The following is a 15,772-nucleotide window of genomic DNA, read 5'->3' on the forward strand; positions in this document are numbered from 1 at the left end:
CACTCGGTGAGTTGCACAGTTTTGAAAATTAACGTTAAGGGTTGTTTTAAGGACATGTTTGTGCATGCCCATAGACAGCCATTCTAACGCTGTCACAGGCGATTCTAAAATAGTCAAAAAGTCGAGACAGGACCCATTGTCGAAATTTCTAAGTCCACCACTCTATTTCATTCAAAACAAACTACAAAATAGAGTCAAGGTGTTAAATACCGGAATTATCCTTTAAAATAATTGCGCGGAAAACTAAAATCTCAATTTTTTCCCTTTTTCATTGTCTTGTTGTAGTTTAAATTACTTTAGATTGCTTTGCTTTTCTTTGGCTGACTAAGGTGCAACCTTACCTTACTTGCAATAACACAACTGATTTGTTCCCTTTGTCTTTATCTGCAGATCAGGTGACAGTATCTTGGGATTCGGCTCTCTACTGCAGAATCAGCTTGACTCCTCCCTGATCTCTTCGCACTTAGAGGAGCACAGTGGGCTGGCTGGCCTGTGCTTTTGGCTGCTTGTCTGTCATCTCATCCTGGGTTAGGACCCTGAGCTCAGCCCCAGGGAGGGGAGGGAGGCCATGGAGGTTCCTCTGGTCAACTTTGAGAATCTGGACGACATCGGAATCAACCTGGGAGACCCGAGCGACTCAGGATATCCGACTTCACCCACCTCGGATGTCCCGGAACCAAACCAGGGCACCTGTGGCATAAATTCACCCACACACTCACCTCTGAGAGGAAGACGTCCAAGGCGCTCTCTAGCCTCTCCACCAACACTCAGCAAGAAAGGAACTTCAAGCTGCAACAGTCTGATCTCCAACTGGAAGGTTCTGATGAGCATCGAGGGCAGTCCCAATGAGGCTCTCTTAGGAAAAGTAGCCAAGGATTGTTGCGAGGACTATTTCACGGAAAAGGAGAAACTCGAAGACGGCGAACAAAAAGTTGTCATCAACGTCTCAGGGATGATGTACGAGACAACACTTAAAACTTTGAATCAGTTCCCAGATACCTTGTTGGGAGACCCCATAAGAAGGATTGACTACTTTGACCCCATGAAGAACGAATATTTCTTTGACCGCAACCGCCCCAGCTTCGATGGAATCTTGTATTTCTATCAGTCCGGAGGTAAGATTCGGAGGCCAGTGAACGTGCCATTGGATGTGTTTGCGGATGAGATAGTGTTCTATCGACTGGGGCATGAGGTCATGGAACAGTTCAGGGAAGATGAAGGTTTCACCAAAGACCCTGAGCCTCAACTCCCAACCAGTGAGATTCACCGTCAGTTTTGGCTGCTCTTTGAGTACCCAGAGAGCTCCAGCGCTGCCAGGTCAGTAGCCTTAGTGTCTGTTTTTGTCATCACTATATCTATTTGTATCTTCTGCCTGGAGACGCTCCCGGAATTCCGTGATGAGCGAGAATTTATACCTGCGTTCGTCAACTTAACCCGTGACGCCAACGGCACGCTCCTGTCCCCTACTCCTAATCCTAAGGCCATGGCCTCTGTCTTTACTGACCCCTTCTTTGTGGTGGAGAGCATCTGTATCGTTTGGTTCTGTTTTGAGCTTGGAGTACGTTTTGTGGTGTGCCCCAGCAAAAAGGAATTTTTCAGTAATATCATGAACTTCATTGACATTGTGTCCATTTTACCCTACTTCATTACCGTCATAACAGAACTGATGGCCACCCACGAGGGAGAAGACCCCACCGCCGGCCAGAACATGTCTCTGGCCACGCTACGCGTCATCCGATTGGTGCGTGTCTTCAGGATCTTCAAGCTGTCCCGCCATTCCAAGGGCCTGCAGATTCTAGGCCAAACCCTAAAGGCCAGCTTGAGGGAGCTGGGCTTGCTCATTTTCTTCCTCTTCATTGGCGTCATCCTCTTCTCCAGTGCCATTTACTTTGCTGAGGTTGACGAACCTGATACTCAGTTTGTGAGCATCCCGGAAGGATTCTGGTGGGCTGTAGTCACAATGACGACGGTCGGCTACGGTGACATGTGCCCCATCACGTTAGGGGGGAAGATGGTTGGGATCCTCTGTGCCATTGCTGGTGTGCTGACCATTGCACTTCCCGTTCCCGTCATCGTCTCCAACTTCAACTACTTCTACCATCGTGAAACGGAACAGGCGGACAAAATCGTGATTGACGCTGCTGCTGAGGCTGCTGCAAATCAGAAAACCAGCGCTGAGGAGAAGTATGAAAGCAATTACTCGCTGGACAAGAGCAATGGGAATTGGCAGACGGGAAAAAATGGCATTCCATAAGGATTGCCGTATTTCACTTGACTAGCAATGACTGTCCAACAATGCACTTAGAAACTCTCCGTTTTATGGCTTGACAACTGCTTATTTAAGAGCTCTACATATATACCTAATGCTATGCACATACCAACAGTACCTTTGCAGAATGTGCTGTTTCAATGGGAGAACTCGAACAGGATGCTGTTTTAGCCAAAGGCTGCTAAAACACAGCTGGATGACTATAAAACCTCAGTAGCACTATCTACAAAAAGGAAGCAAAAAAATATTGTAAGGAACATCCCTTTAAGGCTTTACAGTAGTAAAAACTGAAATGCACTGAACTGGAAAAGGAATATGAATCACAGAAGACTAAAAAGTACTCGTCATCATTTTGTGAGGCAAACGGCTGCATTTGACTGGGGTCAAAACAAGCATTTAATTAATCGCGATTAAGTGCCTGTGTTGCCGAGTCCCTCAAATTAAAGCCGAGGAATCATGAATCTGCACTCTGAGCATCCATCCAGCACCACCTTTTGCTGATGTTGTCGTTCCTTTGGAGCTTTGCACTGACATCACCTTTTGTCCCTGCTGCTTGTGAGAGAAAAGCGTATGCCAAACTGTTATCCATCTTTCAATGTCACCAAATGTCTCCTCTAATAGCCCTGGTAGTTGTCAAACACAATCAGGCCTGTTTTAAATTTAAATACAGTATCTTATGCATGCAAGTATGTTATATTTGGATGACCCACCGTACTGTGGCAGCATCTGCTTGCTGCTCGGCCCACATTTCTTCTGGTGTTTCTATTTTTGTCAGCATACACATAGAACGAGACACTAGAGCTCTATCTTTAGGGTGAGATGTTTTTTTTTTTTAATTCTTTCTATGCTGACTTAAAGTTTTTGTACAATTTCACATCATATCTTGTCTCCTGTTTGACCGAATGTACAGTATATGACAACAGTGATGATAGCCACTCCGGTAGGATAAACAGCACTTATTTCTTTAACTAAAGGCTTCATTAGCCTACTATCAGCCTTACTTGTTATGCACATCGATATGTATGGCTGAAAAACGCACAAGAATTTAAGCATGAATTTATATGGGTTAGCCACTCAAAAAACAATACTTGCCGGTCAAACAGAGTACACATAAAATAAGCTTTAATTTAGGGTGGTTCTGATGATGGAGGCAACAAGTGTTATTTAAGAATGGATTTCCATGCATCACACTAATTTAAGCTGACTTGACAAGCCATTAAGGCAGAGAGCATGATCGCACACTGCATGTACTGTATAGTAAAACGAAACCAATGAACGATCAGCCACTGCTGAAAGATTGACGAGAATGTATCATCCAGCCTACAGACTTAAAACATCAGGACTTACAGAACGTAACAGGTTTATCTAATGAACAGAACAAGAAGAATCATTATTTTACAAGCATATTAGTAACATTCATAGCAAAGAGAAAATAATTATGCAAAGTTTTTGAGCATATGTCTGTCTTTACCCATGATTGCAATAGATTTTCACTTATGAGATATTATTGTCTTTCATAATAGTTCAATCTGTCTTTGGAGTAAGAGTAAAATCTGTTACGCTCATCACGACAACAGTTTTAATTTTTTTAGTGAGTAAACTATTTCTACCCATAGAAATCTGTGCTCCATAACTTGAAGTTTCTTTATTGCAGGAGATAGAATATTTCCTGCTTTATTCACATAAAACGTATTGCACATTTGCATGTTTTAGTAAAAAGCAAAGTTAAAAAAAAAATACAGAGGACAAATATTTGTTTCCAAAGCATATTTTGATTGTAGCATTTCAGCACTGACTAAAGCAAAGCAATACAGCACTTTTCAGGGAAGCTTGAAAATTAAACTTATGCCAGCACTTAACATTGCATTTTTGAGACACTTAATGTTTAATTTCAATATAGAAGTTGAAATGCTTTTTATCATGATGTTGTAGATTGCAAAAGATGCATGGAAACACTAAGATCTATGAATTTGATAAAACGATCATGCTTTGACTAGAGATAGAAATATGACATTTAAGTCGACCCTCCATTGTGTCAATGGAAAAATCGTAAGTATATTCCCTTAAGCATGCATTTTATGTCATAGTATGGCAAAATATGAATAGCAATATTGAAAGTGATTGTTCAATAAATCCTGAGAGTTCTATTTTGATTTTATACAATTATCCCACCAGCGAAGGTGATAATGCCAGTGTTATGTGATCATTATGGCATTTAGCATCTCGTGAATGTATGCTATGGCTGTATGATATATTTTGATTGTTTAAGCACTATATTTTATTCATGATATTCTGAGTGCCTTTTATTAAATACATATTAAATTTAATGGCTCCATCTTTGTGTGATTTAACAAGGATTCTCATTCTATGAATGTGTGTCGTCCCAACACAAAATTAAATGTTTATCATACAAAACTAAACAAAAAGTAACATTAAAGAGTGAAAAAATTGGTGCCCTCATCTACACATGCACCACTTTAGTAAAACAAAAATTATTGATTAAATCTGGATTCCCGTCGGCACACTGAATAAAGTTTCATATTAAAAAGCTGACAATTTTCTCCTGTTTTTGATTCATCATAGCACTTTTTTCACTTTTAAAGAGTATTAAAACTAAAAATGTTATTATCTGTGTTTTTGAAGTATTAATCTTTCTCCAAGCATTTGAGAGTTCATAAGGTTTTTATACAGTATTGGAGAGGTTAAAAATGTACGTCCAGATCACTCACACAGAGTGACCATGATTTGTTGGCATGACCTGTGGAGTTTTTTGGGGACGGAGACTAAACTGTGCAAGATCCCACAATGAGAGCACATTAATCTTTAAGGGCATTTTGTTTGTGTATGTGCCCATTAATGTTTCAAAGCTCACCGTCTATGCAGACGTAATGGGCATTTTCATTTATTTGGCTGCTCTAAATTACCAACTTCAAATCAAAATGTTGATTTAGTTTAATGTTCACTAGACCCATATTTGCCCATCAAGCTAAAGTATTTCTCCTAACAGGTTTTTCTTATGATTTCTCCTGCGTATATGGACAATGCGTTTTCTTTTTCTATAAGAAAACAAAGTTGAAAGAATACAAAGCATGTTTGCATGCATGATCTTACATGAAAATTGCCATGTAAACACCCTAAATGGCATTATTTTATTGCAGAAAAGTCATAATTTAAGCAAAACCCAAATGACACCCCTAGATTTTTGCCCTGGTGCCAATTTTGCTTTGCATGTAAAAATGCCTTATATTTATCCATGTATTAAGTTGAGCTGTCAATCAAAGCACAGGTCAAAATATTTACACATTTATTGCAAAAAAATACTTTTTAATTTTTTAAAGCACCCTTTAAATGACTATAAATTCACTATTTTTTCTGTTAGCTTCATAGTGGTTATTTCAAGACATGATTGATTTCAGTAATTTGACAGGGAGTCATAAGAAGCACTCTTGTCTGGAGGAAAGAGTCCAGTTGAGACACTAAAATATTGAGCAGTGAGACAGCAAAGTAACCAAATACCAAACTATGTATATAGTATGTAAGAGAATGCTGGTAATGTTTTGTGGTTATGTAAGATGAATCCTAGGTATTATATAACTGTCATCTGAGTAGTATCATTTTTGAAGTATGATATCGCAATATTTGTTTGTCATAAAATTATAGTTCCCTCTGTGTTTTTAGAGATAAGCAAACGGATAGTCTCCAAGCAAAGCAATTAAAAAGTATCGTGTCATACTTGTTAAAGTTCACCCACAAATGAGAATTCTGTCATCATTTACTCACACTCATGTTGTTCTGAATCTGAGTTTGTTTCTTCTGTTGAACACAAAAATAAGATATTCTGAAGAGTAGTTTAACCACTAACTAGACAGTTGACGGTAACCATTGACTTCCATATATTAGGAAAATAATACTATGGAAGTCAGTGGCTCAACTGTCTGGTTACCAATATTCTTTAAACTATCTTTTGTGTTCAAGATAAGAGTGAAACATACAGGTTCAGAACAACATGAGGGTGAGTAAATGATGACAGAATGTACATTTTTGGGGCGAACTATCATTTAATTTCAGCAAACAGTCGTCAAAATACAAAAACAAAACGAAATACTAAAGAAACGCATCCTCCTTGGCTTCCTCGCTAGGGGTTGTACCTTTTTTTCTTTGGAATGATATGCATTTCCATATATAGAATTAAATATTATATTTAAATATTCAATAAAAACACTATATGAAAATCTCCTCAGCAGTTACACCAGTCACAACACAGGCCAGACTATAGGTGCCTTAAACGATGTGTCCTTAATTTTATCTGCTTTTATCTCTAAAACCCGACACTAGACTGATAACCCCTGATAGGACCAATTAGGAGATTGAGGAAAGAAAAATCACACAAAGGCTGCAATCGCCTTAATACCCTGGAGAAACCCTCAGTCTCATATATACTTAACTGGTCAGGTGCAAGGTAAGGTCAAGCAGTGTATGGAGAGAGACGTGGTTATAAACGATTAATGGCCAGCCATTTTGTTCTAGTCTTGCACTGTTAAGACCGTTCAGGTCTCTGTAGCTCTGTGGCTGGAGCAAGTTACTATAGCAAGTTAAGGCTGGGTAAGACTGATTACATCTACAACAGGCAGAAAGTGAAAGAAACTGACCCCTATAACCCGAGCGTGGTTCAATTTGTACTTTCACGCAATCCTGATTACTGCGGTAACATTAGTATGCAGACCAGACGATATTTGTGGTTGTGCCTTGCAGTGCCAAAAGTCATTGGTTCAATTCCCTGGGATAGTATCTATTTTGAGCGCACTTTAAAGGGATAGTTCACTTTGAAATTAATTTTTGATATGTTTTAGCTTACCTCAAGGGCATCCAAGATGTAGGTGTCTTTGTTTCCACAGCATTTTCAATTTTGACATTTTTTGGTCAAACCGTTGTTGTCTGTCAGGCACTTAATGCAGGTCTATGCCATGGGGATCTCCTAAAAGAGCATGCAAAAAGAAGTCAAAATTAAACATGATTTAATGACTCGTAAATGTAAGTACACACTGATGGCCTAAGACACGAAACCAAGCGGTTTGTGTGAGAAAACAGTATTTATATAGTTTTTACCTCTTGTTTACTAGCCGTCGAACTGATCTGAATCAGAAGTTCAACTGAACCGAACTGAACCGTCTCCAAAGTTACACGGAAGTGATCTCTCGTGCGTCTACGTCACGCATTGTTTACACGGAGATTTCGGAAGTTTTACCTTTCACGAAACATATTTAGATATATCAAATCTTCCATTGTGATTTCCCATATATATATATATATATATGTTTAGTTGCCTACTTTTCGGAGTATGGTGAATTCGGACATACTTCTTGTCACATAACTTAGGCTACTATTTTTATTTTGGATGCAGTATACTTCGTTATCTCCGTTATACTCTTGTTTGATTCGGTCTGGTGAATCATTCACTGAATGAATTCACTGAATCAGGGTGTACGGAATCAACATTCGATTCTCTTTTGGAACTGCAATTGATCATTATTTCCAGTGATGCCAGTTTTAAAACTAGTGAGTTTTGTGTACGAAGGTTCATAACATAATTTTTAAACACTCAATACATAGCCTACTGTCTGACATTAATGATATTATACAGTTTACATCAACACTGTTTGTTCAGTCAAAAACTCAGGTCGGATAGTTTTGAGTGTAGGCTTACTTGATTGATGTCCAATAGAGTAGCCTATAAAATGTCTCTTAACACCCACATGCGTTCTATCAGAACAGATTCTGCAAAAACTAACTTACCTCTTGGCTGCACAATCGCGTGTAGTGTATTACACATCATGTGCTCATGCGCAACGCTTACATGCCTAACTTGCAAAGTAGCCTAAATGAAGTTGAGACACACCCATTCTACTTTTATTACCCTGCAAAATTATACATTTACAATAACTCATACACAAGAACAATTATCAAAAATATAATGAAAAAAAAATTGTAAAAAATAAAATAAAATAATTGCATTTCATTTTATAAGGCCGGGTTGAAGGTTAATTAAACCACTAGATGGCATACAAAATCAGCTCAGCACTTTTCATTGAAGCACGTGGAAATTTGATAGAGGAGATCAGCTTAGTTAATTTGATATAATAGTTAATGGTTTTAATGTGACCTTTTACATTAAGGTTGTTGGAGTGAAATGAACAATCATTGACATGACAATAAAGCTTGCTGACTTTTCCTTTTGTTGACATGACATGGTTAGATTCAGATGGGAAATATCATTTATCAAATTATATAATCACCGTATATATAATGAAACCATCATATTAAAAAATAGAATATTAATCACATTAAAATATAGGGTATTTAAAAAAAATAACTGTAAAGCTTTATTAAATTATTGTGGGATCACGTTCAATGCTTTCAGAATCTTTACTTTTTTGATAATTTTGTTTCTGTATTTTTTTAAAATGAAAATAATTTAATGACAGTATATAGCCTATTTATTGAATTAATTATTTTATCAAAATTAACCGAAAATAGTATAATTTTGCTAAAGTGGTTGTTTTAAGCAAGTATGAACTTAGACATTATTAAAAACGTATATTAGGCTATTTACGTATATTATTATATTATTATAAACCTATATTTTTATTGACACAGATACATATACTAATTTTAATTTAAAAAATATTAATATTTCATGTTGTCATGTGTTACAATATAATAAAGTTAATTTTCTCAGATAATACGGCTATCAAGCTGTTATGATCTGTAATATTGTGTAAAAAAAATAAAAAATAAAAAAAATATGTAACATACTACCATGGATATCTGTTCACATTCTGAACGTGCTTGTTCTCCCTTCCTCTTATCTCAAATAGCTGTAAAATCAACTGATGAATGTTACTCCCATGAGGGATTTCCCCTGTTGCTTCACGTCTGTCCGTCTGACTCTATTACCCAGCTTTGTTACACCCAGTTCATTCATTATTTATGTGATGTTTTGGTCTCACTCAATAATTCAAAATAGTCACATGATGGTCTAATAACTGGAGTAAAGTTCAGATTAAAATAAAATAAAAAATGTAAATAATATTATGGACACTTTCTCTTACGGGTAGGTAAATACACACATAAAAGTAATGGGAATCAGTCACAACATATAAAATACATTTTCCCTTATACAATTTTAACCTACCCACATAATTTGCAAGCTACCCACACACGCAAAGACCGCAAGTTTGCATCATTAAGGCGTATCAAAGCAACAGATTCAATCACTTCATAAAGAACATGATGTTACTGAAAAAAACATTAGAAAGCATTTGTATTTTTAGAAGCAATATGCAGCAAACATTAATCTTCTGTCAGAGAACATATGTGTGTTTGGACAGTGCACTGCCAGCTATGCATTGTTAGAAGAATTAAGGGAATACTTTTGTAAGTCCTTGCCTGGACACTAAAACCTCCAAATCATACGTTTAAAATAATAGAATAAAATAAAAGAGAATAGATGTGTGTCTTTGTTTGCACGTCCACTTGAATGCTAAATTGACAACAAAGGTCATGTTCAGCCTATGGCATAAAAATCCCATCTGTCTAAATCATATGAACAGATACTTCCTTAAAGTTGTCTGCATGCTGCATTTCCCACAAACCACACAGACAGGTCTGGCTTGCTGATTACTGTGTCGCTCGCAATTACTCTAATAAAACTGAATTATGTGTATGAGTAAGCATTATTTCCCAGACTGATAGGCTTTGCATGTGCGTGCAGTAGCCTAATACAAAAGGTGTTTACTGAGTGAAGTGACAAGTCAAATGCCTTCCAGGAAACTGTCATGATTTCAGTAAATCAGCCACGGTCTGCCCACACGTCCTTCAGACGACCTCTAGTGGCCATCTATTGAACTGTTGTGTAAGTCGACCACAAAGAAAATAGGCTACACAAGAGATGCCTTAGTTAACTCATCTTACACATATGGAAAAAGACGTGATATGCAGAATTATAAATCAAGACAGAATGAAACTGTATCTTAACAGGATATGGCATATGTAAACAATACAGGAAGTAGCCTAGTGTATAATGTGCTACAAAAAAGTCCATCTGTCATCATTTACTGAATACCACTGTAATGTACACCTACACTATTGGTACTGTATACAAAGTAAAAGAAATCACCTTGCTTGGTACACTTGTATTCTCCCTAACTAACTAAATATAGACCTATGTTTTGAAAGTAAGAACATACATGAAGAGTTCAGATGCAAAAGCCTCTAAATGCCATTTGAAATTTTCTTCTTTAATGATGATTTTTATTAAGCTTGTATATTTAAGTTCAGTAATTTCACTTAAATAACAATTAATAGGTAATTATCATTGCCATTTAAGTGAAATCACTGAACTCAAATATACAAGTTTGATGAAAATCATCATTAAAGAAGAAAATTTCAAATGGCATTTAGAGGCTTTTGCATCTGAACTCTTCACATGTAGCCTAATATGCAAACCGATGTTATTGCAGTTATGTATCCATGCATTTATGTAGGCTATTTTCCAATTCAATAAACTGCTGAATAGAACAAAATATGAACAATTAGTACCATGTATTAGGCTACATCTGTTTTAATTAAAATATGAATAGTGAAAGTATGAAAAAGAAGGTCCTTTTTGATGAAAAGAAGCCTGTAAACAAGCGCACAGAAGACAAACTGGTTTGACTGAGTCTGAATGGATTTTTCCTCTCTTTCATTTTATGCAACAACATGTGACATAATAATGTATCGAGTTAAGTCAAATTAATGGTCAAATTAGCCAAGTCTTTACAAAGTAAAGACCAAATTGTTACTGTTGTGTATATAGGCCTAATGTATGACTGGTAGCCCAACATTAGTAGGCTACTTTTCACAAAATCAGAAATGCCATTCCCAGACAAATTTATTTTTATTACAACTCCTGAATTTTCTCATAACCACTTGTCTTTTCTTGGTTTCATTTTTTATTATGAAACCAAGTTATTAGGCCAGGGTCAGATTTTCCATATCTTATCTTATGTCTACATTTACATTTAGATAAAATCATTTAGCAGGCGCTTTTATCCGAAGCATAATGGTTCAGGAATATCCTACCTCATAAACAGTTTACTGTGGCTACATGACATCTAATAAAGCCTACAGTAAATGGCTAACTGACATGATGCAATCTTTTTCCTTTGTCACGGTTTAGACATAAATCCATGTAAGCCAAACTTGGGGGGGGGGGGGGATAGTTATTTTATTGCATTAATTAGCTATTAGGCTATTGCACAACTATATAACTCCTCTTCAAATCCACTTGGAATAATATCGGTAAGGTTTCATTTTAAACCATTTTCCTGTGCGTCGGAAAAAAATTGACTGCGTCGAAACTGTAAACATCACCTGACGAGTCAGTCTACCTGAGTGATGTCACCCGCTAGAAGCGCATGCTGATTGGTGGATCTTTTAAAAAAAGGAGTCTTTAAACGGTGCCTACATGTCGAAGGTTCAAACTTCCCGAAAACACAAACAGTTTGTCACCACTGGAGATAGGGCAAACATCAAAGAGTGCGAGAAGTTGTAAGTCAAATGGTTTATTCTAACATTTCAATGCATTTATTTCAGTAGGCTACTGTTCGCATTGTAATATCGTCTTTTGTTGTGTTTACGTTGCTAGCTGAATATGCGCGTGCCTTTACCGTGCTATTTAAATGTATTTTAAATAGCGACTGTTCTTAAACGGGTAGTTCGCTCAAAAAAAAAATTGTCTTCATTTACTCAACCGCATATTGAGAGAATCATATAAACCTTTACAATTGGAGAAAGCTGCAATTCTGAGATCTGAGGGACGCTTAAAGGGGATTTTAAAAAGTGAACGTGACTGAGGCTGTTGTTCGGCCTATAGCATATTAGATTTGGACGATTAACTTAAAGTTTTTTTCTCTTTTTTTTCGTTTTTGTTGGTTAATTTTGATTAAATATTTTATAAAAAAAAAATTGTTAATTTGCATTGTTGTTTTTTTATATATAGTAGGACAGCATGGCATCCATTTCAACTGATTCCAATCACACCCCTCAGCTGCTGTCAGTCGGAGAAAAGGATAAGAAACGGTTGCTTGAGGTGTATGTAAAGAGAAGTCTCAGCCTTAACGATGGATCTCAGTGTCCTCGGAGACGGGAGGACAGAGCATCCAAATGGATCGCCACCACAGAGCAGAAGACAAGCGATCACAAACATACATCTCTTTACTTGACGTCACAAGCCTCCATCTCAGATGAGAACATTAGATATGAGTATGTCATTGAACCACAACTGGAAAAAAAGGAGATGTCTTCTGAGAAGAAATCTAAAAAGTGGAAAGTTAAAGGCAGTCTGCGTCGCAACGATGGCTCTAGTGGGTCTCAGAAGTCCAATGGAAAATCCAAGAAGTGGTTTAAAAATTTGGATAAGGGCAAGGAGACAGGAGGGCAAAGCAATGATGCTCCCCCCCAAACAAGTACAGTAACTGTTGGAGATATTCATTCAAAGACGCCAAAGTCTTCCACCGTGGAAAGGAAGGAAAAAGAAGGCAAGAAGACAAAGAAACCCACTGTATGGAAGACTTTCTTGAACTGGTTTTACAGAGGAAGCATCGAAAAGGAACCAGATCATCAGAGAACAGAAGAACAGCTCCCACTTTCCCAACCCTCAACACCCCAAACGTCTTGTTTGCCTATAGCTGATGGTGACATCAACCTGCGGCGCTCAAAGTCTTTGAAAAAGAGGAGATCGTCAAAATGGAGGCGTAGTGGAGATCTGTCCACTGCAAAATGTATGTATTTCAGATTTTCTCAATGTATGATGTATGTTCTTTGCATTAGTTTAAAGCTTGAATATATATGGGAATAAAATATTAAATAGTTTTGTTTTTAACAGCTGTTAAGATGGTGGAACCCACCACCTCGTACTATGAGAAAATGTCAGAAGAACTGGAGAAAATTGTACATGAAGTGAAAGACAATCCAGTCGATGACAATGCCACTTTTCAGCCAACAGACCAGAGCGGTGTAAAGGGTGAGTGTTATTATAATAAACTCTATTTGAATGATGCAAATGAGATGGGTTAAATATTAGGTAGAAAGAAACCCACAAACCATTATAGGGTTCAGCTAGTTTCCCCAATCACTCAATACAACTGAAGAAGGATGAAACACACTTTCTTGTGTGGAACACAAAAGAAGATATTTTCAGAAATGTCTCCATTGGAGCACTGTTTGGTTAACAACATTCTTCAAAATTCTTCTTTTGAGTTCCACCAAAGAAAATCATACAGGTTTGGACAACTGAATTTAACAGAATTTTAATTTGGTAAATATATGGCAAGTTATCACTTAAGAAATTCGAAAGTGTTTCACTAATCATTTAAATAATTATTTGCTCATTCTGTTGTTCCAAAACCATGTGCTGTAATTTTTTTTTTTTTGTGAAATGCAAAAAAAATAATATTACATTTTCAACAATTCATATTGACTATGAAGGACAAAAACTCTATGAAGTGGAGACCATGACTTCTGAAGTAATACTAATTATCATTTAATTAAGAACTTCTGCCTTGCATTATCAAATCTTATTCTCCATTCTGCAAATTGTCACATTTTTGTCCTTTGGAGTTTGACAGATGTCAACACCGTAACCTGTTAATATATGGAAAATCTGGGTGAAAATTATTTGAAAAATCTTGTATCTAAAACAGAATACAGGTTTTGAAAGACACATGAACAGTGAATAATGATATTCAAAGTGCAGAGTATCTTTTTATAAAAATGTCTTACATTTTTCCATCATATTTCTGCAACTAGTCTCACAAGAAGAGCTTGTCAGGAGAATCACAGAACTGATAAAACATCAAGGGGACATAATAGATAACAGGGTAAGTGTATCGCATTCCTTCTGAAATCATTAAACACTACTGAAACATTTCGTTTTAGTTTTGCAGATGTTTCAGTTTCAAAACATGAATTGTGGTATTTAAAGGAGGTCCTCCCAGTTCCTTTTTCCCACTAACGTTTTCTCCTCTCCTGTCCCCCCAGCTGAAAGAGAACGACACCGTGAGCACTTTTCTGGACGGCATCACCTATAGATCCTTCCAGCAAATGGCTGATCAATATGTTCAGTTAGAAGTTCCGCATAAGAAAACCTCCACGCCCGTCGTGGCACCAGAGCTGGTGAAGTTCGCCTTCACTCTGGACTTCACAGCCCAAGTCGCTAATCTACACCGCCAGGCCACTGGCCACATCATGGGCTTTGGGAACCAGTATCTCCAAGACCGCTTCACTCACATGAGCGAGAGCCACCCGCATCTCCCTGACATTAAAGCAGAGGATCGGAACACACAGAACTCTGAGCAAGAATTCATGAGCTTGTAGAAGCTTATGGTTTTAAGATACGATTTGGTCGATCGGATCACAAGTGGACGACGCTAAACGGGGTTGAAAACGCCTTGAGCTTGTCCACTTTCGACCATTCAACCAGATTGCTTTCGTAGTGTAGGTGCTCGTGGTCAAGCGCGTTCGGACTGTAGACTGTAAAAACAGAAAAGCTACAAACGACCGCCATTTTACTAGCCAGGCGGCATTTTGGTTCAGACACAAATTTGGTTTGAAGACGTAAACGTAATGAAGTGGTTTAAAGTGGACAAAAGAGACGGATTTAAACACCAATGTGTCTCCCTTGTCTACTGGAGATCCGATCAAACAAAACGCATCTTAATACCAGGTAAATAGGGCCTAGTTGTTAGGGTTTTACTGGATATACCTTTGAACTGCAGAAACACAAAAAAAGATGTGAAGGATTTTAAATTAGGCACTTTACACACAAATAGTTTGGGTTTGGTTACACGGTAAAACATTATTAAATTAATGTGCAATTTAGGAGGAAAGAAACACTGTGAATGTTTGTAAAGAAACCAAACTTTGAGATGAGTGGTTCGCTCTTTAAATGAACATGCTAAACTTTAGCATATACTCTTGCAAAGTGTACATTAAAAAACAAACCTGTATGACATAAGCTAGAGAAATCTTAATGTGGATTTGTATGTATTCTGCAAATGTTTGCACAACTGCATTCATTATTTTTATTTATTTAAACGTATTTTTAATCTGTACATTATCCCTAAAATTTGTAAAGTATACTCTCTAAGCATATTTTAAATATGTTGTAAATGTGTATGCGGGCATATGCAGAAGGTTTACACCTTAAATATTAAATATTGAATAAACATGTTTTGTAAAGTGTTCATGATTTCACTTAATTAATGCCACTTACTTTCAACATTTACTAGAAGAGTTGTTATTATTTAATGGACCTGGTCTAACAGTTGTATTTTCCGTTGACTAACATTATACCAAGATTGATAAATACTGTGTTATTGCAGACACAAAAGGTTGGATGCAAGTTTTAGCAAGTCCTATTCAACTTATATCAGTAACCACAAAACCGGTTTACCATTTTGC

At 37.1% G+C, this 15,772-nt stretch overlaps 2 protein-coding genes across 3 annotated transcripts; both read left to right on the forward strand.

Annotated features, from left to right (window-relative positions):
- Positions 1 to 357: 357 nt before the first annotated feature.
- On the forward strand, positions 358 to 4,788 carry LOC120493395 (potassium voltage-gated channel subfamily A member 10). Its single transcript, XM_039691976.2, has one exon. The coding sequence runs from the start codon at positions 569 to 571 to the stop codon at positions 2,252 to 2,254; it is 1,686 nt and encodes a 561-aa protein (XP_039547910.1). The 5' UTR covers positions 358 to 568; the 3' UTR covers positions 2,255 to 4,788.
- Positions 4,789 to 11,709: 6,921 nt separating this feature from the next.
- On the forward strand, positions 11,710 to 15,652 carry LOC120494126 (uncharacterized). Of its 2 annotated transcripts, none has more exons than XM_089134424.1 (5): positions 11,710 to 11,860; positions 12,312 to 13,092; positions 13,182 to 13,334; positions 14,120 to 14,190; positions 14,351 to 15,652. In XM_089134424.1, the coding sequence occupies exons 2-5, from the start codon at positions 12,321 to 12,323 to the stop codon at positions 14,684 to 14,686; spliced, it is 1,332 nt and encodes a 443-aa protein (XP_088990550.1). In that variant the 5' UTR covers positions 11,710 to 11,860; positions 12,312 to 12,320; the 3' UTR covers positions 14,687 to 15,652. The 2 variants fall into 2 exon arrangements, with proteins under 2 accessions (XP_088990550.1, XP_039549189.2); XM_039693255.2 differs by having other exon boundaries at positions 11,720 to 11,860; positions 13,197 to 13,334.
- Positions 15,653 to 15,772: the final 120 nt, after the last annotated feature.

This window comes from Pimephales promelas, chromosome 8 (assembly GCF_988280905.1).
Source record: "Pimephales promelas chromosome 8, fPimPro1.hap1.1, whole genome shotgun sequence".
Taxonomy (NCBI): Eukaryota; Metazoa; Chordata; class Actinopteri; order Cypriniformes; family Leuciscidae; genus Pimephales; species Pimephales promelas.